The 20,719-nt window shown below is 50.6% G+C and overlaps 3 protein-coding genes across 6 annotated transcripts in view; 2 read left to right on the top strand and 1 right to left on the bottom strand.

Moving 5' to 3' along the window:
• Positions 1–86: 86 nt before the first annotated feature.
• Positions 87–3,959, bottom strand: PNRC2 (proline rich nuclear receptor coactivator 2). 2 transcript variants are annotated; one of them, XR_015279303.1, is made up of 3 exons: positions 3,438–3,959; positions 2,768–2,972; positions 87–2,315 (listed from the first exon to the last, which is right to left on the bottom strand). XR_015279303.1 is itself a non-coding variant. In XM_023941193.2 (2 exons), the coding sequence occupies exon 2, from the start codon at positions 2,295–2,297 to the stop codon at positions 1,875–1,877; it is 423 nt and encodes a 140-aa protein (XP_023796961.1). In that variant the 5' UTR covers positions 2,298–2,315; positions 2,768–2,905; the 3' UTR covers positions 87–1,874. The 2 variants fall into 2 exon arrangements, 1 of the variants encoding a protein (XP_023796961.1); XM_023941193.2 differs by lacking the exon at positions 3,438–3,959 and having other exon boundaries at positions 2,768–2,905.
• Positions 3,960–4,127: 168 nt separating this feature from the next.
• CNR2 (cannabinoid receptor 2) lies at positions 4,128–16,412 on the top strand. Of its 3 annotated transcripts, none has more exons than XM_023941198.2 (3): positions 4,128–4,477; positions 5,897–10,152; positions 11,287–16,412. In XM_023941198.2, exon 3 carries the CDS (start codon positions 14,532–14,534, stop codon positions 15,792–15,794), a length of 1,263 nt encoding a protein of 420 aa, XP_023796966.2. In that variant the 5' UTR covers positions 4,128–4,477; positions 5,897–10,152; positions 11,287–14,531; the 3' UTR covers positions 15,795–16,412. The 3 variants fall into 3 exon arrangements, with proteins under 3 accessions (XP_023796966.2, XP_023796965.2, XP_023796970.2); XM_023941197.2 differs by having other exon boundaries at positions 4,136–4,477; positions 11,284–16,412; XM_023941202.2 differs by lacking the exons at positions 4,128–4,477; positions 5,897–10,152 and having other exon boundaries at positions 14,745–16,412.
• Positions 16,413–17,283: 871 nt separating this feature from the next.
• FUCA1 (alpha-L-fucosidase 1) overlaps positions 17,284–20,719 on the top strand; it is a 4,808-nt gene continuing 1,372 nt past the window's right edge. Inside the window, exons 1-6 of the mRNA XM_086863323.1 lie at positions 17,284–17,664; positions 18,454–18,588; positions 18,789–18,926; positions 19,575–19,680; positions 20,046–20,246; positions 20,394–20,584. Of these exons, the coding sequence (XP_086719449.1) occupies positions 17,321–17,664; positions 18,454–18,588; positions 18,789–18,926; positions 19,575–19,680; positions 20,046–20,246; positions 20,394–20,584 (1,115 nt within the window). The 5' untranslated portion in view covers positions 17,284–17,320. The remainder of the gene's footprint in view (positions 17,665–18,453; positions 18,589–18,788; positions 18,927–19,574; positions 19,681–20,045; positions 20,247–20,393; positions 20,585–20,719) is intronic.

The following is a 20,719-nucleotide window of genomic DNA, read 5'->3' as shown; positions in this document are numbered from 1 at the left end:
CAGTTAAAGAAACCTCCCTTGGGAAAGAAACTGCCAAAATGAGGTCATCCCCACTTTTCCATTTCCATCTGAAAACAAAGAGATCCTTTTAGGGGGTAAAAAAAAAAAAAGTTTATTTAAAATGTTTTGTTTCCAATTTGTACAAACATCATCAGTAATTGACAATTTGAAGTTGAGAATTGATAATTAACGGGATACAGCTCAGACTCTGGTGAAGGTCCAGGTCACAACACGAGTTTAGAGACTGCCAATTCCATGTGATTAGGAGCAATAATTTTTGTAAACATTCAGCTCAGCTGCCACTGCATTTGGAATGTACAGAAAGACACCTCTGAACATTTCACAATCTGCAAAAGGCCTGTTCAAATTAAAGCACTTTTTTTTTTAAGTAATCCTTGTATTTTTGAAAGCCCTGGCTGCTGCTGTTGCCACAGTCCAGCTGTTCCTGCTGGAGGGTGACAGCACAGGAGCCACCTGCCCTGATTTTAGCAAAGATTGGGACAAAATGTTGTTTTACAGAGCATTGATACATTTCAGAAACACACAATGATTACAATCCTTCAGTTTTATCAAGCACCCAAACCCAGGCATTTGCATTTCTTGTGAAACACTTGATTTGGAACATTTCAGTGTTTTTTCATCACTGAACACACACCTCTCCTACACATTCACAACAGGAGGATTTGAAACTCCAGCAGCTTTTTTTTTTTTTAATTTTTTTTAATTTTTTTTTTTAATTAAAAAAAAATCTAAATAAGCCTCTTTTGCACTGATTTTACTTTAAAAAAATGAGATTACAACCAAATACAATGTGCATATTCACTGCATGTGAAGTGCAAGGGCACAGCCACAAATGTCTTTTTTTTTTGTTATTTTTTTTTAAACAAAATATCATTTTTTAAAACCAGGCCACGTACTCAACATGGTCATCTTACATTCAGCAGTTTTTGTACTAAAAATACATCTGTGCAGGAAAGCCCAGCAGAAATTTACATATGCTACAATGTTTTACATGTATTTACATGGCTCCGTCTTCCCTGTGAGAACATCTAATACCTGCCCCAAACTATTCATTGTTACAGGGGAACCAATTTAAGACTAGACTAAGGAACTACTCCACCTTTTTTTTTTATAAAAACTGATAGAAAAATGTGGTTTAGAACTCCTCAGTGCAGTGGGCATACAAAGGATTGGGGGGAGGTTTTTTGGCAGTCACCTGGCAATGCAAGGTCTTTAGTTGGCACTCACGGAGTTTCCTGGGAAACAGCTGGAGAGGCTTTATGGATCTGCCTGAGGAGTTCTTCCACACCCTTCCAGAACATTCCAGATGGGAGTCACAGGCTTGAAAACACTCACCCACCACTGCAGGAGTGCCAACAAAGCTCACAGGGACAGGTAAGAGAATCAGCTGTGCCTCCCCTTGTGCCCAGGTGGAGGTTTCTGCTCTGCAGAGTGTTTAGCAAATCTCACACCAGTCTGAAAAGCAGCAAATAACCTGACTAAAGTTTTCAGTGCATTTTAATTTTCAGTTCATGCTGCATTAAGTTAGGTAAAAGGTGGTTTTCTAATAATTCAAAGTTACAATTCCAATTCTGGAATACAGTCCCATTTATTCTTAAATACAGTAAATGTGACTGCTCAGGATTTGACTGATTTTCAAGAAAATAGCTATTTCACAGTGAGGTGAACACAGCACTGAACTTTTGAGGTAAAAGATGAGGGGAATGTAAACTTTCACCCCTCTCCAAGTGACTAACTACATGCAGCAAGAACACCTGGTCCTGCACATCTGTGCAGCTGGAGTTGGGAAAAGCAATGCTCAAATTTGAAACCCTGACAGTCGAAATCACTTCTGAAAAATCACACGTTACACCTCAGGCCTGGACTTTCAGTAAGGTTTTGAGCTGAAATGTCATAATTTCTTTATCAGAAGGTTTGAAAGAAACAGGTACCCAGTGGCTTGGTGGCTTAGGCAGAACACTTGGGGAGGGTGGCTCGCTGAACTTGGCCCCAGCATAGTTCTGGTTGCTCTGAGGGGTGAACAACAGGTTGCGATTGGATAGAGCAGGATTCCAATTGGGATTCTTGGGGAAGGGAACGTTGTTCTTCCCCCCTTTCTGCATGGCCTGCCATGCACCAGGAGAGGAGCTGCAGCCGTGGCCTCTTTCCTTCTTCACGTAGGTTTTCATCTGAGAATTCTGGTCTTTGTTCTTCTGCCTGTTTTTAAGTTGTTGATGGTTCTTGGTGGTATTTCTAGACTGGGGAACGGGAACGTTGTATCTTTCTCCACCTCCCATCTTCAACTTAAATGTCACCTGTAAAAACAAGATGAGTCAGGATAAGTCGTTATTACTTTTTTTTAAACAAAGTGTTTCAGAGAACATTTAGATTTCAAGCAAAGGGACAAAAATTAATCTAACAAAAACTCCTCACTCTACACAGGCCAGTCCTCTCCTCAGGTGTACCTGAAGGAATGTGACTGACAAAACCTTGCTCAGAAAGTGCAGAGCCACATTTCATCTGTCTGTATTGAGTGCTGGAGACATTTAAACTCAGTCTGTTAACACCTAATGACTGGGCAAAGTTTCCCCTGCTAAAGCCACTCCCCAGACTTCCCAAAGTCTGATAAACCCAAAATGAACTGAAAACCACCTCAAGTGGAAGAAATTTAATTAATTTCCAAAGCCCAGACTCCAGCACAGCACGCTCAGCACGTCCCTGCAGGCTCTCCTGCGATGTTGATTTCCCCTCTCCCACCGTCATTTACCTCTCAGTGGTCTTCTCCGATTCCACACTCTCCAACTCTTGTCCCCTTTCTTGCTTCCAAGCCTGAAAGAACAGGTGCTGCCTTGTGCTGGACTCCTTCCTTTGGCTGGGAATAGAAGTTTTCATGGGCTGATCTGCTGTCTTCAGCCAGGGAGCCGAGCCCAACATCGGATTCTCGGCACAGAAACTCCAAGGGAGAAGTCCTGCTGTAGAAACGACAAAGAAATTTCAATTCAGATTAAGGAAACAATTGTTTCATTTTGGGGTGGAATAAAGGGCAAGAAGAAATAATTCAGAGAAGTTAGAATCAGCTGTGTCTCCTTAGATGTTAAACATGACAACATTCTGCAAACTAAACCCCAAAACCCCACCCAAAAAGACACAGCTTTGTTTGCCTTTGTCTACGTATAAAGTTCACCACCAAACTTAGCAGATCCCAAGTAACAACATTTTGCTTATTTTCTGTCTTAAAAAGCATTTTGAGAGACAATCAAGAACTTTATCCCTTTCGTTTCAGTAAAGTACAATAAGAAATACTTTGGGAACTGGGACCAACACAGGAACTGCCCACAGTGTCGAAACCCTTCCCCAACCATCACAGAACTCCATTTGTCATCTGTCAGCTATTTCTTTAACCTTCGTTATCCCAGTAATTCCTTAATAACTCTTACACTAATTTCCTATTTTGCTCATTGCTTGTCTTTTCCTGGGATCTCTGAGATTTTAATCTTGACGCACTCGGGTCTGTTCAGCTCCTGTCACTCCAAACTCAGCAGCCCCCTGTCCATCCCTCAGCTCCAGAGGAGCCGCCCAGCTCCATTTCCAGCTTCCGCCTTGTTTGGACTGCAACCAAAAGCCGAGATAACGTCACCGGCCCCGGCCCAGCTGCCGTCAGCTCCCGCCGACCGGAGCTTCTTCACCTCCGAACTTTCTCCCTTCTTCTCTCACCGATACCTGCGGGGAGCCGGGAACCCCCATCCCCCCTTCCCCAACAACGGAGCACAACATGGCGGCGGCCGCGCCCGGCCCTTCCCGCACCGCTCCGCCCTTACCGACTTCTGTCCGCTGCGCTCGGCCACAAGCACGGACACACACGCGGCCCTTCAGGAACCGACCCCGCGCTGTTCCGCCGTCACTGTCCGACCCCCGCCCTCAGCGCTCCCTCCGCTCCGCACCGCCCCTCACTCTCCCTCACAAAATGGCGGCCGCGTCCTGCGCCGTTTAACACCCTCTCCCTCCTCCCCCCTCCGCGGGGCCGCTCGGCCGCAGCCAATAGGAGCGCGCCGCTGGCCCGCTCCACCAATGGGAGCCAAGCCCCGCCTGTTGCCGGGCGGGCCCGGGGCAGAGCGGCCGCGGCGCGAGGGCGGGCGGGGCCGCCATTTGAATCCCCTCATGAAGGGCAGCGCGGGAGCGGCCGCCGCTCTTTGTCCCGTCCCACCCGGCCCGGCGCGGCCCGGCCCCGCCGCTCTTTGTCCGGCCCGGCCCGGCTCGGTCCCGCCCCACTGCTCTTTGTCCCGCCCGGCTCGGCCCGGCCCGGCCCCACCGTTCTTTGTCCCGCCCGGCCCGGCCCCGTCGACGGCCCCGCCCGCGGTTCCCCCGGCCCCTCTCCACAGCCCCCCGAACAGGCTGCCAACATCGCCTCGCCCGCGAATTAGCACAACAAAAAAAGTGAGGAACGTCCGCACCAGCTGCCGCTGGGGGCTTCAAAGAGGTGAGATAATTAACAACAACAACAAAAAAAAAAAAAGCAAAAAGGCACAAAACACCCGGCTGTGCAAGCGAGGGGCGTCGAGAGAGGGGATTCAGTGAACAAAGAGTAAAATTCAGCCCCCCCAGAGATCCCCGCAAAGCTGATGTCAAATGAAGGGTCTCGGGTTTGTTGAGCCCATTCTCCATGCCTGCCTTTAATTAAACTATTTAATGTTTAAATTTAAAGTATTGAAAACAACGTAGTGAGATGTTTCAGGTCAAAATACAGGGAAAAGCTTGTCCAGGTTTAAACCAGCACTGTGGGTATGCACAGCCCCTGGCACTGGCTGCAGTCTGTGTTTATATTCACATTTTCTTATTTTGCCTCAAAGGATCATTTTGAAGGAAAAACTCACAAGATTTGGCCTTTACCATGTGTAGGATGAAAGAAAATTAGTTATACATAAGAAATTTGCACATGTAAGGGTGTTCCCTGCCCACTACTGAGGGGCCAGGCGAGCAGTGTACACCACATTAAAGACCAAACAAAGGAAGTTTCAAAGAAAACAAAAAAACTAGCTCAGTTCCAGCCCCACCAAGTCAGAGCAGTACTTAAAAACAACACATGATCATTCAGAGTTTTTATTTTGAGGTAAAGACCCTGGGTTCATTGAGTTACCCTGCATTTTTTTTGCTATAGAAGGGGAAAATTATGCATTTCTGCTTTATCCCTAAAACAAAACTGTTTTCTTACTGACCTGGTGTTACTGGGCTGTGACCCAACCCACAACAAGGTAAAGACTCTAAAATGAAGTTTGTATTCATTGTGAAGTCATTAAAAAAGCCAGCATATATTTTAATATACAAGATGTGTTGACATACCCAAGCCCAGACCTTTGTCCCTATTCTTTATTGTATGTTTGCACAAAGCAAGCTGAAATTAATTTGTTTTCCTCCCTTTGCTTTGGATTTCTTGGCACAACATTATGGCTGAGGTCCTTATAGCAGTGGTTTTTTTTGTCTTTAGATGGAAGACAACAATATCTGCTGTAAGCCTTGAAATTCCACTCATTAATAAACAACTCTCCTACAATGCACATCAGCAGATTTTTGATTTGTTTCTATCTCTGGTGTGTTTGTTTCTGCTCAAGCACAATCTCACCCCAGAGTGCGGATGTTTTCCAGCCAGGACATGTCAGTGGGATTAAGAAAGAGCATTTTGCAGTGTGCAAATGTTCTGCTCTCTTGTCTGGGGAACACAACAGCGTGTACTTTTCAATTCAGATCAAGAATGACACAAGGTCTGGCTGTTTGTCCCTGCTATCTCTGAGATAATTAAAGAAACATCTTGTCTTTCAGAGCTGGTTTTGGGGTCAGGCTGACACATTCAGCCTGGGGGAGCAGGAAATGTCAGTGATAAGCCATTCCTGTATTTGTACAGGAGCTGCTCCACCGAAACAAACTGAGTCATTCGGAGGCCGAGCAGGATCACCAGGGTATTTTTTAAATCAACGGGAGAAATACCCCAAACACCACAAAGTCCAGCTTGCAAAGTTGTGTGTTTCACTGTCCAGCTTTAGAGCCCTGGGCTGGTTTCCTCTCCTGCAGTGGAAGGAAAGGAGATGTTCCCAGAGCTGTGCTAACCCCAACGTAGACAGAGGCCCTGGAGTTCCTGCCACGTCCTGAAGACACAGCACAGACTGAATCCTGAGGTTCTGTCTCAATCTTTTATCATCACCACCCGAGATTCCCTCAACAGGAGCTACTTCATTCCTTCAAATCATGATTTTTAAACCCTCTTTCTTTTCAAAGCTCTCAATGTATGTAACATTTGTGACTCCTAAGCATGTGACACTGCATTGACCTCAGTTACTCAAGGGCAGACTGGGATATTTTAGGTGCCTCCAGGATCATGCTGTGCCCACCCTTCATGGCCTGCAGCCCTCCAGGTTACAGACCCAGTTCCAGAGGCAGAGCCCCCAAACACCGCTGGAACAGAGCAGTGCTTCCAAACCCACCCTGCTCGTGGTGACACAGCCTCGGTGACCTCAGCTCCACTGCACCCTCTCAGAACCTGTACTCAGCACGGGCAGGGGTTTTCTGCTGTGCCAGTGTCTGCTCTGTCTGGATTATTCCACTTCCTCTGACTGCAACAAATCCCAGCTTCCCTCATGTTCCCAGGGAGCTGCGTTACCCAAATCCTCCTCAGCTCCTCACCACGCTTCTGCTGCCACGGTGACAGCACCTCAGAGATTTCCCCAGCCACCTTTATTTTTCACTCAGCACCTCCACTTGCTCTCACAGCAAACATTAATCCAGCCCAGGGAAGCAGCTCCATCTGTGCTGGCACTGCCACAACCAGCAAGTCCCAGTGAAGACAAAACCTCCAGAGCTTCATTAGCCCCAAATTAAGATGCTTCCAGCTGTGGCTGAGACGGATCCCACCGCACACATGCTCCTGCCCGGGTGTTTCAGTGGAGCTGCTCAGTGTGGATGCTGCAGGAAGTCTGCAGCACGGATGACTCATTTGTTAAATCAATAGTGAACCATTGCCCCAGTTTTATTTCACAGTGACGAGTTTCCGGCTGTGGGTGACTTTCAGTAAACCCAAGATGTTTACTTTTTGTAGCTCCAAGAGCCTCATGACACACTTGAAACTCGTTGGACGTTTCCACCTGAGCCAAACATTAACCAGATTGTTAATCTAAATTTCCTCATGAGGGAAATGTGCGAGCTTGTGTTTTCTTTAAAACTGCATGAAAGCACTGGGTATACAGTAATGTTTCGAATATCTTTTATTCTGCCTGGTGTTCATCAAATAAAGCTTGGGATATTCACAGCAGTGAGCTACAGGAACTAAGCAGATATTTGAACCTCTGCAGGGTAAATAGAGAATAGGCTCAAGAACCCACAAAACTACACACTTTAATTGCTTAAATCTCCTTATAAGCATATTGATACAAGCTTTAGACATGGATTGTGTCCACCAGCACCTGAGTTACATCAGCTCCAGAACACGAGTTCCCTCCTGTGCGCTGCTGGAGCTCATGAGTGTGAGATCACATCCACCACTGCATTGTGTGCCGGTGTGTGGGGGTGTGCACAGCACTAGGAGTAAGAACACCCCCGACACCGACAGATCAGTTATCCAAACCCTGAGCCTGGGAGTTTAAAGAGCTTATGCTGAAGCAGCTTTGTCACAGCTGACAGCCCCACTCTGGAAAACAAACACGTGCAGGCACCACTCCCGAGTCACTCCCTGTTTTCTGCCTCAACAGCTCCCCTTTGGAACCCACAGCGGCTGAGTCACAGAACCCTGCAGGAACCTTCAACCCATTTAAATCAATGTGCCTCGTTCACATCCTGGCAGCAGGGAAACCATTTTTACCTGAACCCTCCTCCCTCCACAAGAGCAGCAGAGGTTTCTGCAGCAGGCCAGGGCACAGGAGAGGCTCTGGGACAAGCCCTGTTTGCTCTCAGGAGCTGTGCTAGACACAGCAATAAATCTGGGGTTTTTCTGAGCATTTTCTCTAAGGGTGCAGTAGAGTCAGTCATGGGCTCTCTGAGTCACACCTTATCAAGGTGAGCAGTGCCCCCATCCTCAGCCCCGTCTGCACCACCCAGTTTTCAAATTCAGCCCCAGCAAACACAACAGTCAGAGAAAGGAGCAAATCCCCGAGTTCCCACAGAGCACAGACACCTTTCCTGCGTGTCTGAGTGTCCCATCACATGCTCTGTGTCCCAGCACATCCCAGGGCTCTTCACTCTGCTCTGGAGACAGAGACACCGCTGCCAGACAACACCAGGCTCACAGTCCCTTTCCCCAGTGCCTGCACAGCGTTTCTTCCACCCTGGGTATGGGGGTGTTCCCAAAGCAGGGTTATTCCAGGCTGGATTAACAGCAGCTGATGCCAGGGGAAAAAATCCAAGCTGACCAAAAAGCCTTTACGTTACAGGAATCGGCTGTAATGGTTGTCCTTTAGTCTGGCAGGAGAATTTTTGCTGTAAATCAGAGTCAAAATAAAAGCTTCTAACCATGCTGCGATAATAAGATTTCTTTCCTATAACACACACTAACTGTGATACAACAGTTCCCTCTGCAGACAGAGGAAACTGAGATGTATATTTCACAGGATGCTGCTGGGTGTGAGCCTGAGTCAGAGCAGGGAATATTTTGGAGCTGGGTGCTGCTGTTGGAACTCAGGACCAGTATAAAGAACCTTTCTGATTCTCACCTGCTCTTTACAGTCTCATACCTGTTCCTGCAAATTTCTCAGTTCCTGGGAACGGGAATGGAAGAATTATTTTTTTGAGACAGCTGACAGCCCATCATCTCCTGTGCTTACAGCAGAGCCCGTGATGCCTCTCATCCTTATTGTGGATTTCAGACCTCGAAAGGGTCAGGCAGGTCCCTGCAGAGCCAAGGAACCCCTTTTCCCCAGCCGGGGCCAGGGGGAAGCGCTGAGTTCCCAGTTCTGCCTCTTTCTCAAGCTTTCCCCGGCCGCTGCCCGGGTTTCCCTGGAGAGGGCAGCCGAGCACCGCTGAGCCCCGAGCCGCAAACGGTGGCCAGGGGGAAGGAGGCAAAGCAGCATTTTGGAGAGGACGGGATGTAACTGCTCGTGATTCCACCGAATGAGGCAACTGGGAGGGAAAGTTGAGTTCCCAGCCGGAGAATCGAGTTGCTGGTGCTGGGATGGGGCTGTGGGGTCGCTCTGGGGGTGGCAGAGCCAGGTAAGGAACATCCAAGAGCTAAAGATCACTTTCCTCAGCTTCAGGACAAAAAGGACCTCCAGGTATTCCTTCACTTCCAAGGCTCCCCACTACAGCCCGTATGGCCTACACCCAACCACAATGTGGCCAATTCCTCTGGGATTTGGGGCGAATTTGCCTCTCCCCGGTTGTCCCTGGTGTCCCTCGGCAGCTGTCCCCGCTTGCCAGCACAAGCCAGCCCCAGGCAGCTGCTGCCCAGCCGAGGGGGAAGTGGTCACTGGAGGAAGGATGGATGAGAGCAGGTACAGCAGCAACCACAACCTCTGCAGCCCCGGGCCCCTCCTGACCACAGAAATTGTGTAATTGAAGACCTTAAGCCATTTCCCTTCCACCTGCAGAGAGAAAATCACCTCGTTCCTGTGCACAGAGGAATTCAGGGACACAGGTGAGGTTTGTGCTGCTCGAGGAGCTGCAGGCACGCACAGCGGATTTCTGAGCTTGCCCTTAGACCTGCACACAGCCGGGTACATCCAGATTTTTCCATGTCTGCCTCCTAGCATTTTTCCTCCCCATACTTTCCCATGCTCCCAGGGATATCAGGAGGAGAACCTGAATGTCTCTTGCCTCAAACTCTGCAGTTACATGGAGAAATGATAGGGACTGGGAGGATTGTTTCAGCGAGCCGGAGGGTTTGGGTGGTTGTAGATGTGGCACGAGCAGGCAGCAGAACACAACACCCAGAGGAGAAGGGAGGAAGGAAAGAAAACCCGACACACATTCTCCAAAAGAGTGTGACAGAGAACAAGGAAGCAGAGGAAGGATTCACACTGATGGATTTTCAACCCAGGGGAATAAACCAGAATGGTTCAACAAACCCAGGCGAAACCAGAAGTGCTGTGAGAGGAGAGGGAAGCAGGCGCTGTCCACAGCTGCACCAAGTGCCTTGAGAGCCGGAGGGATGGGAAGCCCCGGAACAACCGTGGGGAGGTGAGTGGTTTGTGTTTGCTGACCCACAGCATCCTGCAGCTCTTTTTTCACACTGGATCACACTGAGAGCCCTCGGTGCTGCCATGCACAAGGCAGGCTGGGGAGACTCTGCTGCACGGGGAGATTCCCAGGACTGACTGTCAGCTATTCGGGATAAGCTGCAAGGCAATGTCTAACAGAGGGTGGGAAGTCGGTTTTTAGGATGGATTCTTTCTTAAGGAGAAGGTGAAAGGTAAGTGCTCCACAGCAGGCTGTGGGTTAACTCTTTACAGCTGATTTTGGGGGTTAATGTTGGATCAGTTTATCAGGAGCTGGAGTGACAGGACAAGGGTTATGGGTTCCAAGAAATTCTTCCCTGTCAGGGTGGGGAGGCCCTGGCACAGGTTGCCCAAAGCAACTGTGGCTGCCCCATTCCTGGAAGTGCCTAAAGCCAGGTTGGATGGGGTTTGATGGGATGATGGCACTGGATGGGCTTTAAGGTCCCTTCCAACCCAAAGCATTCCCAGATTCTCTGTGTCAGAGGCACTCCCAAATGTCTCACAAGATGTGATGCTGAGTTCAGAGTTTGTGATGGTTTTGGTGCAGTGAAAGCTGCTCTGTTTTGCCCTCCTTTGTACCCAAACTGGCACTTGCAGCTGCTCTGCACCCACCCCGTCCTGGTCACTCATGGGCAGAGCTGGACTCTGATAATAAATAATCAAATAATCCTCATTTGAGGCAGACAGGTCCTACATCAGGGAGGGAATTCCTCTCGGTGTTATTTAACGTGGTCAGCAGGACAAACTGTGAACAGCTAATTCCAAAATAATGGAAAAACTTCTGCAACTAAACTAAGAAATCACATATAAACTAAAATGTTTGTAAAGCAAAAGATACTTTGCTTCTTCGGCAAGTGAAATTTGCAAGCATTAGTGACAATTTTTGCATAAATCACCGCACTTGTTCATAGTAGGTGATCATTTAAGACATTTTATTATATCGTAAAACTCAACGCTCTCAGATATTCTGAACATGAAATATTCAAGAGCAGCGCTTTTCAGAGCGCTGCAGGCACAATGCACTGGCTGATTGCAGCAGGAAAATTTAATTTTACATTATCTAAGCAACTGGTACGTAACTTTTTTTAATCAGCAGGGTGCTGTGATGGCTCTGTGAATGCAGAGCCCATCCCAATGGAAGCAGGAATGGAGCTGCTGCGTGCGAGGCACCGCCAGCCCGACAGCTGGAATCAATCGCAGCGAGGCACTGAGAAGGAAAAGGACCTTTTCGTTTGTAAATTTAATTTCCCCCAAAGCCAGTTGGAGTTATTAGGCTGGAGTGAGTGGGCTCGAAGCAGATCTAATGGGAGGGGAGGTTTCTCTGCTGCTCTGGGCACTTTACAATCACTGAGGCTGTATCAGGATTGCATTCCCAAGTATTTTATCTGGATTCTGTTCCTAATAACTCCTCATTCATTCACTATGTTGTTTCCTGGGGCTCTGCTCTTGTTGCTGGAGGAGTTCTGTATTGCAAGGACATTATTTTGGTAAAATATTCCCTAGCCTGGGCCTTCCTGCTGGCAGGAGATGCCGTGCTGTGATCAGAGAGTTAATCCTGTGCTGAAGCCCAGGGAATCTCGGCTCAGCTGCTGCACTTCCAGGGAACCAGGCCCTCTGTGCCACAGCCCCTGGATCTAAAGGAGAGCCAGAAGCCACTTGGCTCTTTCTTGTTGAGCTGAGCCCATGGGGCTGAGACTCCCTGGGCTTGCCAGGCTGGTTGTGGGGAGATGCACGGCCGTGCCTGGGGCTGGAATTCCCAGGGAGGTGGAGATGTTCCCACCCTGGAAGCAGGACTTGTCCCATGGAGGACGCTGCAGGTCAGCTCTCCCCCAGGAACCAGCTATGGGCTGGCATTTTCCCCAGGAGCTAAGCCAGGCAGGGAGCAGAGGGCATGGACAAACTAATCTAGGGGCTCATCCAACAAGAGGAAAATGTCCTCTGGGCAGGAAAAAGCAGCTTTGTGGCCAAAAAAGCCAAAAAAATGAGGGGCAGGCGGTGCAAGGAGAAGAGCTGTTGGATCTGCCTGTGTTTTCATGCTCATGCAGAAGAGACCTTTTGCTGTAGCAAAGCCCTGTGCTCTCCCTCATGGACGCAGGAGCTGCAAGGAGGGTCTGGGGGAGCAAAGAGATCTGTCCTTGTCATTCAGCCTGAGACACAACTGACGTGGGAAAGGAAGATCAGGGCTGGCTGATCGCTGTGAGCCCCACACAGGACTTTGAACTTGAGGCTTAGCTGAGTTGTTTCAACTTAGTGGAGAGAGCTGGGCCAGGACAGGCAGCACAGGAGTTATTTTAACATTATAGGCACATTTTCTCCCCAAGCAGCATAATATCAGGGATGGCATTTTGCTGTCTTCACTCCCTTGCCTGGTGTTCAGTGGTTCCCAGGCTCCTAAGGATGTTTGTTGGATATTGCACAGCTGCAGGTTTGAGGATTTATGATGGTCCTGGGGATGCTAGCTGCAGGTAATGGATACCAAGGTGATGCTGGAGACTGCTTAATGAAGAGATGTCTTGGTTTGGATGCTGGGGTTTGCCTGGAAAGGTTTGGAGACTCGAGGCAGTTGCTGCTCTAGTGGTCCCTGGTGAGCTCTGCTATATGAAAAGTCCATCTGTCTGCTAAATCCATCTGTCTCCAGAGGGAGGGATGTTGTCAGGTTTAATAACAGCAGCTGGTAATTCCTGCTGCCTGCGTGGTGTTCCTGTAAAGGGCTGCAGGAAACGAGAGCGCTGATATCTGAGGGCAACGTCCTGGTCCTGTGCTGTTAGCCCGTGCAAGAGCCTGATGTAAGAGGAGGGCAGCTTGCTGCAACACTCAGCCACACACCAGCCCAAAATCCAGGATCCTCCAGCCTGGAATGCCAAGAAATCCCAATGAGAATTGCCCTGCTCTGCCTGTAACCTGCACTGAACTCCCTGAGGCCACTGATGTCCTCACCCTGACAGGCAGCAGGAGTCAAATGTGGGGCTGGGGCTCTTCTCTGTCACCTCCTGGGCAGCCTCTCGGGTCATTTTGCAACTCCTGAAACACAGGAAGGGTGATGAGTGTCGGGGGAAATCAGTGGGGAAGGAAGGCCTCAATGCAGATATAAAACGTGTCACTGCTGGGATGACAGAGGTTTGTTGGGCAATGCTGGCTGCTGTCACTTGAATGTCACACAGCAGGCAGGGGAGGCACAGCTGGAGGGGTACAGGTGGCTGGAACCCCTGCTCTGTGCCTGTCACTCACCCTGGCCATGGCTCGTGGCTTTGGGACATTTCCCTTTCACCAGAGAGTGAGGGCAGGGAGGGACCATGACTTGTTTGTTCTGGGGGAAGGGAACTCTGTCAGCTCAGTGCTCTCCTCCAGCACAGGGAACTCTTGATCCCATTGCCTGGATGAGGGATCCTGGAAGCTTTTGGGAAGGGGGGTCCTGTTCCATGAGCTTGGGCACAGCATTTTTGCTGTAATTCAGGCAGGTTTGGGGTATTCCAGAGCTGCCTTTTCACCTGCTCTCTAACCTTGTTCCCTGAAACCCAAGGCAGCACAACTTGGTTTAAACACCAGTGCAATCCACAAGAAGAATGGGAGAAAATAACACCTGAAAGACAAGTTATGAAGATGAAGGGGGTTAAATGCATTGAGCTGTAGAGAAAACCCCAGCTCTTGCTGCAGGGTGCACTGAGCAGCTCAGCATCTGCCCTATGGAAAATCAGGCATTTCCCTCCATCACACCTCTGCTAATGCTAAAAGTACTGATGAAATTATCCTAATCCTGGATTATTATTACTATTAGGAGAGGGGTTCTTAGGCTCAGGTGGTCTCAGTCCTGCATGTCCCCATTTGTATGCCAATATTGATCTCTAATTAATCTCTAATAAAATCTGTTAATCACTCTGACCGTGGCACATGGAAGATGGAGGAGGAAACACATCTGCAGTGAGCTTTGTAAAGCTCCAATGGGCAAGCTTAAATATAAGTGGTCATGTTGTTTTATATGTTCAAACAGCTTTGGTGAGGAGTAAATCCTTCAGAGTGCACTTTGTGTTCCCAGATGAGCTGCATTGAGTCCCTGGCAGGGAAATATCTCCCATCCTTCTCATCCAAACCATCTCCCAGGGCAGCTTCAATGGGACAGGCTGTTCTGTCTCTGCCCACAGCACTCCCCATGAGCAGTCCCTTCCCGTGCTGCTGGCCCTGAGCAGTGAATCCTGGAGGAGTGATAAGAGCTGCCTTAGGATTTGTACAATTCTCACCGTTGCTGCTTCCCTCTCGTGGTGAGGAACCAGCCTGGGAGATTGAGGCTGTGGGAAATGTGCCAGACAGCCAGTGGGACAAAGCCTGGAGCTCAGCTGAGAGAGCATGGAAGTTGGCTCCAGCATTTGGGCTGTGGACCTGAAAGCAGCTCTGTGTAGGCTGATTTCATTTTGCTTGCTTCCCTCTAAAGAGATGGAAGTGTCTGGGTTGAATTTTTTGCTTGTTAAGACCTCTTCACCTCCACCTTTTTCAGAGCATCTGAAGAAGTGCAGGAGGCAGCAGAAGGCTCTCTGTGAGCTCCCAGCTCCAGGTAACACCATGGATACTTGCAGGATACCTGCAAACACCTCCAAGTGCAGCGGGAACACCATGGAGTGCTTCATGGTGCTCAGCACACAGGCACAGAAGATAAGCATTGGCATCCTGTGTGGCCTCTTTGGGACAATGTGCGTTTTTGAGAACTCCTTGGTGCTCTACCTGATCTTCTCTTCCCCCAGCACCAGGAAAAAGCCTTCCTACCTCTTCATAGGCAGCCTGGCCCTGGCTGACATCCTGGCCAGCATCATCTTTGTCTGCAGCTTCGTGAACTTCCACGTGTTCAACGAGGCTGGTTTTTCCAAGGAGGTGTTCCTGCTGCAGCTGGGAGGGGTGAACACGTCCTTCTCCGCCTCCCTCAGCAGCCTGCTGCTCACAGCCCTGGACCGCTACATCTCCATCAGCCGGCCCTCGGAATACAAGCTCCTGATGACCAGGAAAAGAGCCTGGACAGCCCTGGCGGTGCTCTGGGTGACCTGTGCCACCATTGCTTGCCTGCCCCTGCTGGGCTGGAACTGCTGCGCTCTGGATTCCACCTGCTCCGAGCTATTCCCCTTCGTGGATGACAATTACCTGGCGGGCTGGATCTGCTTCGTCGTGGTCCTGCTGGGCTGCATCGTCTACGCCTACGCCCATGTGCTCTGGAGGGCTCGCCAGCACGTGGCCTACATGGAGAAGCACCAGGCACAGGTAGGGAAGCAAAACACCCGGATGAGGATGGACGTGATGCTGGCCAAGACCCTGGTGATGGTGCTGGCTGTCCTCATGCTCTGCTGGTCGCCCGTGCTGGTGCTCATGATCTACAGCGTCTTCGCCAGGCTGAGCGACCACCTGCGCAAGGTGTTCGCCTTCTGCAGCACCCTCTGCCTGCTCAACTCCATGGTGAACCCCATCATTTATGCCCTGCGGAGCAAGGAGCTGTTCTCCTCGCTGAGGAGGGTGTTCTCCCACTTCAGGAGGCAGCTGAAGGTGGCTGAGGAGAGCCCAGAAGCTGAGAGCACCCACAAGTCGTCCGTGATAGAGACCGTCTGCGAGGACACGCGCGCAATGTAGGGAGGCAGCGGTGGGAAATGCACGCCCTCAGGCTGGAAGGAACTGCCTGGATCACTTTTCATTTTCCTTTCACTTCTGGTGGCAGTTGAGGGATCAGCTGTGATACGGAGACAGCTCCTGCTGATGTCACCCTTTGACACTGGGACATAAAGGCCCAGATTGGGATTGTTGGGGTGTCCTGTGCAGGGCCAGGAGTTGGACAGGATGATCCTTGGGATGTCCCTTCCAGCTCAGGATATTCCATGATTCTGTGATAATGTCCCACCAGGGAAGGTTCAGCTTGCACATCAGCAGGAATTTCTTCATGGAAAAGGTGGTCAGGCTCTGGAAGGGGCTGCCCAGGGAGGTCTGGAGTCCCCATCCCTGCAGGTGTCACCTGCATGTGGCACTCAGTGCTCTGGGCTGGTGACAAAGTGGGGACTGGACACAGCTTGGACTCGATGGTCTGGGAGGGCTTTTCCAACCTCAGAGGAACGTTCCCACTGTGCCTTAAGGATTTGGCCAGATCTGGGGCAGACAGGACCTTGCAGGCAGCACATTTCTTCCAGCAGAATTCAGGAGAACTGATCTAACCACACACGTGTTCCTTGGATGTTATGTGATTAAACATATAAGCCATTTTTCCAGGTTCTTCTTCCCTTTCTTTCCTGGTGTGCCAAGTCCCCCAGGTGACAAGTTTAAGCCCAAACTGGGGCAGATACTTTGAGCCTGAGGAACTTGATTGGAGATGATTTTTTGCAAATTACACAAAAGCAGCACTTTTAGCTGAATGGACAATGAAATGGGACAGGGCCATTCACCAGTGACCTGGAGCAGCAGCTTGGCTCCTGCCAGCTCCCAAAACACCTCCAACACGGATGAGCCTGGCCAGGGCACGGCCACGAGGCCCTTGCACTCTGCCCTTTGTCCCAGAGGATGCACCCAGCACCGGGAGGCTTTGGGAGCCCTGCCAGGCCTGTCTCGGCTGCACAGGAGGGTCAGGAGGAGACTGAGGGGAGACTTAACAAAGTCTGCAGGGCATTGAAGGGGCAGCTCCAATCTCTGTGACCACGGACAGGATCTAAGGGAATGGCTGGAGCTGTGCCCAGGGGGGTTTAGGTTGGATTTAGGGAAAGGTTTTTCTCCCAGAGGGTGCTGGGCACTGCCCAGGCTTTCCCCAAAGCCACCCCAAGGCTGCCAGAGCTGCAGGAGCGTTTGGACAACGCTGCCAGGGATGCACAGGGTGGCATTGCTGGGGTTGGGTTATCCCCAGTGGTCCCCCATCCTGTCCCTGGCCATTCCCCTATTGTTTGGGTTATCCCGATGTTCCCCATCCCCTCCTGGGCCATTCCCCTATTGTTTGGGTTATGCCAATGTTCCCCCATCCCCTTCCCGGGCCATTCCCCTATTGTTTGGGTTATGCCAATGTTCCCCCATCCCCTCCCTGGCCATTCCCCCACTCCCCGCCGTGCCCACGGGCAGGGGTCGCTCCGCAGCCTCGAACCCGCGGCCCCCGGGGAGCGGCGGCGGCGGTGACGTCACGGGCCATGGCGGCGCGGGCGCTGCTGTGTGTGGCGGCCGCGCTGGGCCCGGGCCTGGCCGCTCCCCGCTACCGCCCGGACTGGGCCAGCCTGGACGCGCGTCCGCTGCCGGCCTGGTTCGACCGGGCCAAGGTGGGGGTGTTCGTGCACTGGGGGGTGTTCTCCGTGCCGGCCTGGGGCTCCGAGTGGTTCTGGTGGCACTGGCAGGGCCAGCACGATGCCGCCTACGAGCGCTTCGTGCGCCGCCGCTTCCCGCCCGGCACCACCTACGCGGAGTTCGCTCCCCATTTCACCGCCTTTGACTTCCAACCCCGGCAGTGGGCACAGCTCTTCCAGCGGGCTGGGGCCAGGTCAGAGCCAGGGATGGCCCGAGTTGGGGTCCCTGAGGGGATGAGGGGGTCCCTAAGGGGATGAGTGGTCCCTGAGGGAATGGGGGTCCTTGAGGGAATGTGGGTCCCTGAGGGGATGGGGGGGTCCCTGAGGGGATGGGGGGTCCCTGAGGGGATGAGGGGTCCCTGAGGGGATGGAAGGTCCCTGAGGGGATGAGGGGTCCCTGAGGGGATGAATGTCATGGCCCAGGGTCCCTGATCCCTCAGGGTCCTTAAGGTGGTGGGTCTGGGAGTCCCTGAGGGTATAGAGGAGCCATATCTGGGAATCTCTGAGGTAGTGGGGGTCACTGAGTAGATAGAAGAGCACATCTGGGATTCCCAGGGGGAATGAGGGGTGGGTCTGGGGGTCCCTGAGGGGATTGAAAAGGTTGGAAAGCAAATGGGGCTATTCCCAAGAGGATGCAGGGGTCTCTGAGGGGATGTAAGGGGCAAGTCCAGGGGTCCCTGAGGGATTGGGGGGTCCCTGAATAGTGCTGGAGATCCCTGAGGGGTCATGCCCAGGGTGCTGAGGAGACAACAGGTCTTGTTCCTTCCTAAGTATTGACTGTTCATTCTTTCCCAGCATTAAAATCCACTAAAAGCCTCTCTTATTCCTGGATTTGTTTCTAAATTCAAAGGACAGTGACAGAGGGCTCCTCACAGAGTGGTTATTTAGAGCCTTGCTGTTCTAGTGACTGGGTTTGCAGTGAGGCTGGGAAATATCTCAGTTGTTTCTTTTGCCATCCCAACCAAATCCTTTTCTCTTCTCAGATACGTGGTCCTGACCACCAAGCACCATGAGGGCTTCACCAACTGGGGGTCACCAGTGTCCTGGAACTGGAATTCTGTGGATACAGGGCCCCACCGAGACCTGGTGGGAGAGCTGGGAGAAGCCCTCAGGGAGAGGTACAACCCTGCCAGAGAACGCTTCTTTCAGAGCAGAGAACCCTCCTGGCTGTGCTTGACAAACAGCAGAAAAGCCCAAGTTCAGTGTGAAAAATGGAGTGCTTGCAAATAATGAAAAATAATAACGCCAGTAATTTAATTTCCACTGCTTCTTAATCCCCACTGAAGCCTGACTCTTCCCTCTGTGTTTTGTCCTCCAGCAACCTCCGTTATGGGCTGTATCACTCCCTGATGGAGTGGTTTAACCCTCTCTACCTCGCTGACAAACAAAGTGACTTCAAGACCCAGAGTTTCGTTTTAAAGAAGATGATGCCAGAACTTTATGACCTTGTCTTAAAGTAAGAGCCACAACCAGTTCAGCACCAGCATTTCCTGGTTTCAGTTCTATAGAAAAAGGTGCAATGTGGGCTCAAAGAGGAGAAATGCTAATTTTTTCCGAGGCAAATTCTCTTTGCTAACCAGGAATGATTTGTAGTTATTAGAAAAGGGTTTCGCTTTTGCCCTGTGGAAGATCTAATCTGTAGAATATGGCAGAGACAAATTTTTCCTGCAAAAGCAATTCCCTTTAATCCTGCCTTTGTGCAGGGTGGCTGGAAGTGGAACAAACTGCTCAGTATTTAGTAGAATAGAAGAGTGATTTCATTGTGAATTTGCATCCTTGACTTGCTTCCCCTTGCTGAAAAAAATACAAAACTTGGGCTTGTGGGTTGTTGTCCCAGCTCAAGAGTGTGCCTCATAATCACCTTTGAGGTGCCAAATTCTGGATTTTTTGGAAGAGCTGCACCCTCTCTTGAGCTGTGGATCAACACCTTGTTCTTTGCTGCTGCAAGAGCCTCCCTTAGAGTTTTGTGTGAAGCAAAAAATGAAGCAAAAACCTCCTGGTGATGTCAGGCACCAGGAAGGGAAGGTGAAACAACCCCACACCCAAGAAACACAGCATGGCAGGAGCTAATAAGCAATTTTGAAACAGCACCTATCTCTCTTAGATACAAACCAGATCTGATTTGGTCAGATGGAGACTGGGAAGCTCCGGATTCCTACTGGAATTCCACCTCTTTCCTTGCCTGGCTCTATAACGACAGCCCTGTCAAGGTACCGGAGACTGCTGCCCTCGTGGCATTGGGTGGGTGTGGAAGGGCAGGAAACTGTGGGATGTGTGATCAAACCAGAAACCTCCTTGACATTTGCCAGATGTGTTTTATTCTCTGACAAAAAGAGAACCTTGGCTGTGCTGCTGTGACAGCTCCACTGTCCTTTGCAGGATCCTCGTGGGAGGCTCAGGCCAGGAGCTTTGTTGCCTCGGCTCCTAGCTGAGTGAGCAGAGGGAGGGATTCAGCCTTCTCAGAAGGGTTTCCATTACACAGGGAATTTTTAGGTGCTTCCTCAGGGGGGTGACAGGCAGCTGGACAGCCCAAGAACAAAAGGTCCTGTACCCTGAGCTGCTTTCCTTCTCTCAGGACACCGTGGTTGTCAACGATCGCTGGGGTCGGGGCTGCTCCTGCCACCATGGGGGTTTCTACAACTGTGCTGACAAGTACAGACCAGGCACCCTGCCAGATCACAAGTGGGAGATGTGCTCCTCCCTGGACAAGCTCTCCTGGGGCTACCGCAGCAACATGAGCCTCGCTGAGGTGATGGATGAAATGAGTATGATTGAGGTGAGAAACCTGAAATCAGAATAGCCTGGGGGAGGGTTACTGGGAATTAGAAGCTTCTGGAGCAGCTGATGAGGATAAAACTCCTCAGTTTTTGTGTTGTCTCAGGTGAAGGTAATGCAGTTTGTTTCCTTGTTTTACCTGCCACAGGAGCTGGTGCAGACTGTGAGTTTGGGTGGCAACTACCTCCTCAATGTGGGACCTACAAAAGAAGGGGTGATTGTCCCCATCTTCCAAGAAAGACTCCTGGCCCTTGGGAGGTGGCTGGACACCAATGGGGAGGCGATTTATGAATCCCAGCCTTGGAGGGTGCAGATGGAGAACACCACAGACACAGTCTGGTAAGGACTCTGCTTCTCACACCAGTTGAGCTGATGTTTGTTTCTTATCTTTTCCTGAATTTGGTACATTCTGTAGTCTTGCCATTAGGATTTCATCCATCTTGCTTTAGTAGGAGAAAAAACAGCCCTTCCTTT

This window comes from Cyanistes caeruleus, chromosome 26, assembly GCF_971803275.1.
Source record: "Cyanistes caeruleus chromosome 26, bCyaCae1.hap1.1, whole genome shotgun sequence".
NCBI classification, from domain to species: Eukaryota; Metazoa; Chordata; class Aves; order Passeriformes; family Paridae; genus Cyanistes; species Cyanistes caeruleus.
This window is presented reverse-complemented; position numbering and strand designations above follow the sequence as displayed.

What these genes read in the sequence shown, in the direction of transcription:
- PNRC2 (XM_023941193.2), bottom strand. Translation starts at nt 2,297, where the DNA reads ATGGGAGGTGGAGAAAGATACAACGTTCCCGTTCCCCAGTCTAGAAAT.
- CNR2 (XM_023941198.2), top strand. Translation starts at nt 14,532, where the DNA reads ATGGAAGTTGGCTCCAGCATTTGGGCTGTGGACCTGAAAGCAGCTCTG.